Source organism: Musa acuminata, chromosome BXJ3-8 (genome assembly GCF_036884655.1).
Source record: "Musa acuminata AAA Group cultivar baxijiao chromosome BXJ3-8, Cavendish_Baxijiao_AAA, whole genome shotgun sequence".
Lineage (NCBI taxonomy): Eukaryota > Viridiplantae > Streptophyta > Magnoliopsida > Zingiberales > Musaceae > Musa > Musa acuminata.
In genome coordinates, this window is record NC_088356.1 from 27,158,611 (window position 1) to 27,168,848 (window position 10,238).

The 10,238-nt window shown below is 32.9% G+C and overlaps 1 protein-coding gene across 1 annotated transcript; it reads right to left on the reverse strand.

The window, feature by feature from the left end:
* Nucleotides 1-1,093: 1,093 nt before the first annotated feature.
* Nucleotides 1,094-7,590, reverse strand: LOC103994867 (NADH dehydrogenase [ubiquinone] 1 alpha subcomplex subunit 2). The gene is made up of 3 exons (XM_009415316.3): nucleotides 7,430-7,590; nucleotides 7,162-7,268; nucleotides 1,094-1,491 (listed from the first exon to the last, which is right to left on the reverse strand). Exons 1-3 carry the CDS (start codon nucleotides 7,513-7,515, stop codon nucleotides 1,388-1,390), a joined length of 297 nt encoding a protein of 98 aa, XP_009413591.1. The 5' UTR covers nucleotides 7,516-7,590; the 3' UTR covers nucleotides 1,094-1,387.
* Between the last annotated feature and the right edge of the window lie 2,648 nt (nucleotides 7,591-10,238).

Here is a 10,238-nt window from a genome sequence, read left to right on the forward strand (position 1 = left end):
GTTTGGTACCCCTTCATTTTTCTTGGTTTTGAACTCCTTCCTGCAACACTAGTTGTGAGTTTTAAAGCACCCAACTTCACCTCTAGCAGCAGAAAGTTTTTTTTTTACTCTTTTATATTCAATGGGATGGATGATGCTTAAGCTCTCTGCGCAGTCATTTGTGATAATTAATGATGATCATCACCACACCCAACCAAAATCGAAGTTGGTTTGGATTAGGTAGGGAGGCTAAGTTTGTGTTAGCGTGAGACTAATTGACCTTAAACTTGACACAACCCGCTCGCGACTTTAGCCTTTAACTTTGTTTAGAATCTCATTTGCACCTTAAAAGCAAATTTTTGAAATAATAATTCTCTTTTTAAGTTTTTCCTTGAGAAACACTTCTCATTTTCAAAATTCTCAAACAACCTTTTCTTTTTTTAATCCAATGTCTGAAATATCGTTTTCTCTTCCTTCTAGAATGAATCGATTAAATTATAATATTTTCAACAATATAAAAAAATTATAATATAATATAAAGACATAGTAATATAATATTTGTATAAATTTTAAAAGAATATTATGTTTATAATATTTTTATAATGCGTTGTAGTATTTTCCTAGCAACATAACGTAGTATAAAAATATTATAATATAATATTTTTATTTTCTGTAATATTAGAAAAATATTGTAACTCGATGTTTTTATAGTACGTTACAATGTTCTTTTTGTATTGTTTGAGAACACTATAACTAAACTAATTCATCCTTTGGATTAGGAAAAACAAAGAAAAAAAGAAAGGATGATTCAGAATATTTCAGATATTAAAAAAAAAACAGAATTTTGAAAATGAGACGCTTCTCAGGAAAAAAACCCCTTTTCTGAGAATTCACCCCTAACTATACACCAAAACTATAAAAGTAGCCTGCTGCTTTTGCACTCGTAGTCCATGTGTGATGAGTACATTTCCCATACACCAAGGGTCCAGTCGTTCTATCAAACATAGTATGGAAAGCTCGGAAGATAAAATTCAAATACTTCACGGGAGATAATCGATAACTCATCCTAACCTCAGAAGAGTAAATCTCCTGTAGTCTGTCAGTAAGCTATGACTTGTATAGAATGTCTTCAAAGTAGTATTAAATTCACCAACTAGAAATATCAGCCAGCACAGAGAGAAAGGACCATTGCAGTCAGTTTCACAGAAAAAAACAAAAAAAATCCAGACCATTATCCAAGGCTGGTAATGGCAAACGACACCAGGTTGTTATCACCAACAGAAAAAAAATGTAAACAGATACAATCCCATTTAACTATTAAATTTAAAACATTCAAAAGAGTAGAGCTCACAGAACTGATGGCTCCGTTATTCAGGGCCTGTCCCTGTCAGAAGACAACTGAATTTTGTCAAGGTTTAAGAGCTCCTGCTGCTTTAGCAAGTTCTTCAAGTTTCTTGTTAATGTCAGCTTCCGTCAGACCATCCAATCGAACACATCTCTCCACACCCATGTCTGGCAATGTAACCAAAGATGTTAGGTTAAAAGCAACTCCAAAATAAAAATTAACAGGTCAATCCCAAACAATAACCAGCTAAAGAAACATACAAAACAAGTGACTGGCGAAATTTCACAAAAAAATTTTAAAAAAAAGGTTTAGTTACCAACAATTGAGAATGGTTGAAGCACTAACAATAGTGAGAGTTATGGCATGTCTGACACGATCAGATCCAGAACTACTCAAAATATGATTGTGCAAATAAGATTGAACTATATACTATAAAACAAAAAAATTCTTTCCCAAGTGCACAACAAAGCTTCAAATTATCATTATTAAATAACTGAATTTTCAGCTAAACTGGCTTTCAAAGAAGATTTTCTATAATCTTATACAGAACTGAGAAACCAATTAAAAACTAACAATCTAGACAAAGAGTTAAAAGAAGCAGTAAAAAAATGGTAATGCCAATAACATAGTGTTGCATCACGATGATGCTCCAATGTTTTCCTAGACTGATAGCGTAGCTCAATATTGCATAAAAGAACATAATAAAATTTTCACAACTAAAGCATGTGAAAAAGGAGAGACAGCCATCACAATTCATAGCCGAAGCTATTATTAGACCTCTACTTAGTGACTAGGCTCAAAAGCAAGTGAACTGCACTACCACTCTAATAAAAGGGATCTAGCAGAGCGATTTCTAGGCAAAACATTAATTCTTAAATACTAAATAAAAATTAGCCTGCAGAATGCTTCCAAAAATTAAGAAATATGACTGCACTACCACCCTAAAAACTATATGCTTCTAAAAGTTTGCTCCATTATGGACCTATAAAGAATTTCAATCACATTCAGATCAACCAAATCTCATCTTAAGCAGAAAAATTTGGCAAATCCTTTCAATGTTTGGCAGAAGGCAAGGTTAATAATGACATTCACATGATTGAAACATCTTTAGCTTTTCTGAGGAGGTTACACTATTTGTTTTTACTTCTTAATTTCCATTTTTATTATAATTTTCCTTCCTTCCATATCTTCATGGCTGTCCTTGGTAAATCTAGGAATCATATAACATAGACCAATAGATGATAAGTTAAATTGCACAATTGCAACCAACTTAAAAAGCACTAATTCTTTGATTACAGAATTAATAAGGTGACCATGTAAAAAATCTTGCTTGTACTCATCCAAATTGCAAAAAGAATAAATAAATAAATAAACAAAAACAAAACAAAACAAATAGTGAATGGACCAACTGGCAAAATGGTTATGCGTATAGAACTGTTTATGGTTCCTATCAACAGGAAATACCACATATTGACTTGCATAATCTTATAGTTATAATGTCTAAACTTAAAATGACTTCAGCACAAAGAATAAGAATTATTTTAAGCACCATGCCATCCCTGCCCATTCAAGCTAGCTGGCACTACTCGTTTCAATAGTAGAATGGCACCTATAAAATGGTAATTGTGCCAACCAGTGAGGAGAATATCACCAGGTGCCTGGAAATTATCAACTCTTAACAGACCATAACAACCAAAAACTTTCTTTTCATTAAATCATTGTAAATATCATTACACTTTACACACAACATGAATCCCTATTTCCCAGGTGATGAACACCCCCAACAACCACAACACCCCCTCAAAAACTCACCTTTTTGCACCATCTTGAGAAAAAAAGATGAGCATTTTTCTCTTTTTGATGTTTCATTTCGTAATTCAAAATCAGGACCCAATTTATAGGAAACTCCCAGAGACTAATTAATGCAAAATATATTATAATTTTTGAATAATTAGTGAAAATTGACTATTATAATTTTGTTCTCTTGATTTTGATAAATTTCTGAGAATAAACCTAAAAATTAGTCATGATAACTGAAAAAAAAAGGGCACAAACAAATCAATAAGTGCAGAATCAAGACCAAAATAAGCTTCAAAACATGTAGATAGGTAACCAAAACTAATAATCAAGCAATGATGTGCATGCATGTGCTTCTAGGTGTTGAGTGTAAAATGCCAAGACATGCTAGATACAATAGGGCATCTCGGTGAGCACCAAGCTCCATTTAACACGCTTCAGCTAGCAGAAGTTATTGACAATCAGATATACCACTCATTTCAAACATTCATTCTGCAGAATGGTAAAAATGAAGCAACTCTAGTTAAGAAGGCCTCTTGTTATCCCAAAACATCAACAACTACATTAATAAATGTGTTTGACATATGTAAATTAGTATATATATTGTGATTATATATACTAGTCCAACATGCATATGGAACATTAAGCACCAAAATCCAATGATAGATATGACACATTCCACTTTCAAGTAACAGAGCAACATCTGCTGCCATCTGCCAGCCCGCCTATACCTAGTTGGCTTGCATCCAAAACTTTGGTTAAATAATATTTAACTGCCTAAAATTAATTATTTCATAATTGGAATAGAATTAATTATTTAACATGTCTTCAGCGAGTATTTATTGGGTTCTGAGAAATTCAAAAACAAATTATTAGCATGTCTTCAGCTAGAATTAATTATTGAGCTGCCTAAAATTAATTATTTCATAATTTTAATAGAATTATTGGTAAATTAGTGGTAGTTTCTTCTTTCCTTCTCTCTTGATCTTCCTCCGGAGGCTTCTTCTTCTTCAAAAGGAGAAATTTATTATCAAGAAGTCATTTCCTATCAAATGGTATCAAGGAAAACAATTCTACAAATGCCATAAATAATTTATGATGTCAAAGTATTCCACAGAAGTACATGTTATACCACTGGCGAGGTAATCAGATTGGTGAAGGTGCAATACTTTGAGCTTATTGGTTGTCACTAACCTTGTACCCTAAGAAGTTAAAATCAATGAAATAGCAATAATAGGTCTTTAGCCATTAGGAGTAAAGTTTGGAGAGTTTTAAACATCTTTCAATAGATAGTGGGGTTCTAAGATTTTTGTGCCCTCTATTGTAAAAGAGATTGATAGACTTAATGTTGAAGTGGTATAGCTATTGTTATATGGAGGCAAGATAGGACTGCTAGAATGAATTTCAGGGGTGTGGATAGCTCTGTTTACGAAATAGCAGCCAAGAGGCTGTAGTTTATAGAAAAAAGAAATGAGGCTGTCGTTTCAAGAAAAAAACAGAGCGAATAAGAACAGATTAGTCATCAAACAATCTGGGTCAATACAGACTGCTTTATGCTAATATAGCGAAAAAATGCTGAGTTTACTGGTAAATGAACAATAACAATAAAAGAAAGTACAAAAAGAAATTAGTGATGAGCAAAGAGAGAGTTAGAGAAGACAGTAGAAACAGTGAAGAATTTAAAGGGTTATTAAGAGAGATAAATTTCATTTGTTTTGGCCCATGGTATATCTCCTATTTTGACCAAGATCCTTTTAACTAAATCAAACCTAATCCTATTTATGCCATGACACTGAAGCAGCAATAAGTATAACCAACACAGATTAACTGTTATATTTAAAAAGTGCACAAACATGTACAATCACAACAAAATAGATACTTGTATCATATGAAATTGCATGGTAACAATTTGATGGCTTTCATACAATCATATCTAATACATAGAAGTCTTGTAACCTTTTAAATAACTAAGAAAATCACAGACAAAAGTCAACCAAAAATGGAACAATAAAAATAACTGAAATACAGTCTGGTATGACTCAACCCAAAACTTGGACTCTATCCTAGATTAACTATGGTTTCATCAGTTGCGTTTAGGTGCAGAACCTACAGCCCATACTTACTGTTGTATAGAGGAAACAACAATAAGAGACCTACTTTCTGAAGAAAAACTACAGTTTAAGGTGGCAGTAAGAAGACAGCAAGAAATACATTTGGAGCCCAGTAACAAACAGGAAAAGAGAGAATAGGCAATAATTTGCATGGGCTATGTTGAAGAGAAACTAAAGTAATTAGAGAATAACTGAAAACAAGTCAGTATGCAAAGATAATGTACCTAACCTCCTAGACAGAGAACACATAACTTCCAATAGTCAAATCATAAAATAACCAGCATTCACAACTGTACAAAATTAAATAGTGGAATAGGCTGATTCTTGTTTGCTTATCAAGGTTCCTAAAGACAACAGCAAATACTGCCCTAGGTTTCCAGTTGCTATGGAAATAAGTGAAGTGGACCTCACTAACCCTCCCCAGATTCAATATTCATGGGAGCCTCATGAACTGGACCACCTGATTAGAACAAGTGCACTTCATTTGAACTTTCATACCACTAAACATAAGTAATAGCAGAAGCCAAAAAAAAAACAGAGAGAGAGAGAGAGAGAGAAAAGAGAAAGAAAAAGATTCACTTGAGTAGAAAACGCAGTTTAGCTAATTGAAACACACTGAAAAACCATTTTAGTTTCAACTAATACAAACCTAATTAAATATTGGACTCAAATTGATACATTTTAGTCCAATTGGATTCTGCTTAGAGCATTCCCCGACCAATGGTAAAAGCAAGACCCATGATTCTCAAATATGAACTCTTTAAGTTACTTGTGTCTCTTGAATGATGGATCTATCCAAGGAACCCCTTGACATGTTAATTCTGCCTTCACATGCTCACTAAACTTTTTATTTGGTTTTCACCAATGATATTATCAAATAAAATGGCTATACAACAGATACTCTTAACAGAACAGCAAAGATAAAGAACTGATAGTTAGTAAACAGCAAAAGCATTGTCATTACAACAAAGAAAAGGGAAAATCATAGGAAAAACATAAAGAACAGGCGAAAAGATAAAAGTACAGCAAGACGGATAAAAAAACACGGCATGACCAAGATAACTAGTCAAGAGGATTTTTTTTTTTTAATTCATAAATCATGACTGGAAATGCTGATTCTTTACATTCGGCCTCAACCCTATATAGAATTCATAATTGACCATATTTCTAACTAGACCTAGACCACATATACAACTCTTATCTTAACTCTAGTTAAGTAAATGTAATCTCAATTGACTAATATACATGATCACTGTCTCAAGGGCTATCAAGAAGCAAGCAACATAAAGAGAAGTTCAACATACTCAAGGAACCTATCAAAATAAATAAATAAGTCTTCATGAGGTAATTCAAAGAACATAAAGAACATAATAGAAGACATTTAAATCAGCATGATGACCGACTCAAATCTTGACTCAATCAAGACCCACTAAATTGACTAATTATTGGTGTAAAGTAATGGCAGCTCATAACTTTTCACCTTTTTAATTGCTTTTCAACATTTTTGCATGGTGTGCTTGTCTCAATAAAGAGCGCACCTTGCCCTGCCCCATGCATACCACGTGAAATTTTTGACAGTTTCAGGTTCAAGGACATTGAGATTATAGGACTCGCTAACATGCTACGCACAAACGAGCGATGGAGTTCAATACCAAATTCACAATAATAATCCGAGATGCCACTAGGTCTGAAAAGAAAGGCTGCTAGATAGACTTCCAGGTCAACAGTCTTCATGCTAAGGGTGTCTATGCCAAGTACGACTAATTTGTTTGCAAGAGAAAGAACAACACAAAATCGTCCAGTTCCAACAAAACATCATCCAGATCTATTTCCAGTCGTTAATACCCTTAAGTAGTTCGATAAAATGCTATTCCGGAGACAACCAGACCTCATCAAACAGTTACGTGTAAGAGTATAAAGCATATTCACCATATCTTGCCCAAAGCTGCGGCTCGACTCCACGGCATTCGCGGATCAAGATGGGGAGCTTGGGGTTGAGCGTCTTCAGATCCTTGTAGTTCTTGTAAACAAACTCCCTGCAATTCCAAAGAAAGAAAAGAGAAAAGCTAAGACACCAAAATTAACAGAGGATCGTCCCCTAGCAAGCGCAAGCGCTCGGTAGCCGATCCACGATAAAAAAAGAGAAGCATTCCGTCGAGACTATGCCGGCAAATTCAATCAGGGAAGGAAACAATACCGGGTATGGGCGCTGGCCGGCGAAGTCTGGCAGAAGAGGAAGCGAAGCTCCTTTATATTCCGAGACAGAAGCTCCCTCCAAGCCATCGCCTCTCTTTCTAGGGCCGCACTTGCAAGTTCCAGAACACAAGGGACGAGTCACGCGATTCGATCTCTTGTGAATGGGAATAGCGTTGAATAGGAAGAAGGCGTCAGGAGACGGGGGCAAATGGCCGGGCTTGGGCCGAAGTAGTTTAGGGAGTTGGGCCGTGAACGGATCAATTGAATTCTCACTTGGGCGTGCTAGTGAGGCGAAGGTCATGTTAAATTTGATCTATACAAATAATTAATTTATAATGTATACGTTATTCAAAAAGCTTCATTCGAGATACAGAGCGGAGCAAAGATTTTTATTTTCATAGAGGCACAATATATCATGTAAAAAATTACGAAGGTTAATGTAATATTGACGACATATCAAAAATTACTTTAAGATACCTTAAATTTAAATAATAATATTAATTTTAATAATTAAGATTTATGATATTTAAACTAATTAAAATCATAATATTTTTATAATTCTATTTAAAAATATTATAACTAGGTAGTGTTGCACTTGCATCCTTATTTATTATTGTTCTTCCACGATAAATAAACACGAATATGTGGACCTGGATTTAATATCATAAAAAAAAATTAAGGATCTTTGTTATAATTTATTTTAAACATTTTAAAATCTTCTTCATTTTCATCCACCGTTATTTAAACTCTCATACAAGTCATTTTATAAAAATATTAAAATCTATAATAATTTGATCATTCGAAAACTCTAGAATAAGTCATTATATAACCCTAAAAAATTATGATAAAATTGGTAATTAATTTTAATAAGATTTAAAGTAATTGAATGATTATAGTGTTTTTAAATGGAGTTACAATGTTTTTAGTCTACTCGAATCGAAACACTGTAGCCGGCCTAGAGGAAAAAACGTTGTAACTTAATTGAAAATTAATATTTTAGGTATTTGAAAAAAGATAAAGGCTCTTTACAATAAATATATAAACATGGGTACCATCCCAGAAAAGCAAAAAAAAAATATATATATATATATATATATATATTGCATTCTTATGTAAAAGATATATTAAAATTTATAATAAAATATAATTATCAAATATCCTTTTTATTATAAATGAATTTACGAAATTTGATGATCAAAATAGAAATATAAATTTAGTGAGTTACCTACGAGGAAAATAGGTTGCAGACAAGAATTAATAGGAAAAAATTAATATAAAAATCGATTAGAATAAAAGGGTATTTTATCAAAAAAAAGAAAAAGTCTTTAGTATTGGGCTTTTATCATGTGACGCCCTCATAATTGGATTTTTACTATACAAAGCTCCTTTTATTTAAATCTCAATAATGCTCTTGAATCAGTTCTTTCAAACCATAGATCACAAGTGAGTTCGATTTAATTGAGACATTTACGTCTGGGTTCGATTCCAGTTAATGAAATTGTGTTTTGTTAGTAATGGATCAGGTCGGAGTTTGTTTCGAGTCACATCTTCAATTTAAATGACAAATGGAGAGAACTCACGAGTTGTACTAATCGAGCATAATCCAAGTGTAAACAGTGTTGACGAGATCCTCTCCACTAAGCAATGACATTCGTTAGTGGTAAGGTCTCCCCAGCAAGCAACGACATTTCGTATCTTAGCAAGCAACGAGATCCTCTCTCTGACAAGCAGCGATTGTGGTAATTGTAACCCTCAACAGTGGACTATAACCCTCGATGGTTGCTTCCATTTATCTATGACAAGAGTCTCCAATATAACCCTCACAATGACATCTTCTTGGGTTTAGATAATATTCTAGGATTTTAATATACACTTTAAGGTGCTTTGATTGCTTGATGATGTAAATGACTTTAAAATAGCATGGAAAGTAGTTATGATTGGTTGTCATCCATCATATGGATGCAGTGGGAAAAATGCTAGAAATAAAAGAAAGTAGTTATTGTGCTCCAAAATTTTGAAGTGCAAATTTTGGATTTAAATTTGATTTGTCATACTCCTAAATTTCATCATGCATATTCAAGGCTAAGGTGGTCCACAACCTAATGTTGATCCTCGTTAATTAAAAATTGGATACATGCTTAAATTTGTTGATAGAGTTAAATGACTACCTAGTTTAGAGACACATGTTAACCTAATTTGGCCCTTATTAAGTCAAAATCTTTTGCAATTTGGTTGACTTCAGAAATTAGCATGTCAAATTAGCATCATTGGAGTTGAAATTTTGGATCTAAATATGACCTTTATTTGTTGAAGACCTAGTTGATAATATTATACCCATCGATGAGTACCGCATTAATACTTTAATGTTATACTTCAAGAATAAATATGCAAATCAAAGAAACATTTCATTTTTGTGTATTACTATCTTTTGTCGATAATTTAAATTCATTGACAAACTACAATTAGATGATACCTATTCATTCTTGCCTTACTATTAAAACCCTAACCATCGGTCATATAAAAAAACTTAAAGCCGGAAGATAGCAATAAAGATGATTGAATATCTCATATGATTAATGGTAAGCTAAATCTCATTTTAACTTACATGATTTGATTTATAAATTTTTTGAATCTTATATTTGTAAATACTTTTGCAAGCATAGCTATGCGAGCATATCAATTTGTTTACTCCATCCTATTAACTACCCTCGATTGTCGACTTAAGATTAAATACAATAACTATGGATAATATAATTATTTATTTATAAATAGTCGTTCATTTAAAGATATGGATGTGTTTTATATTTTTG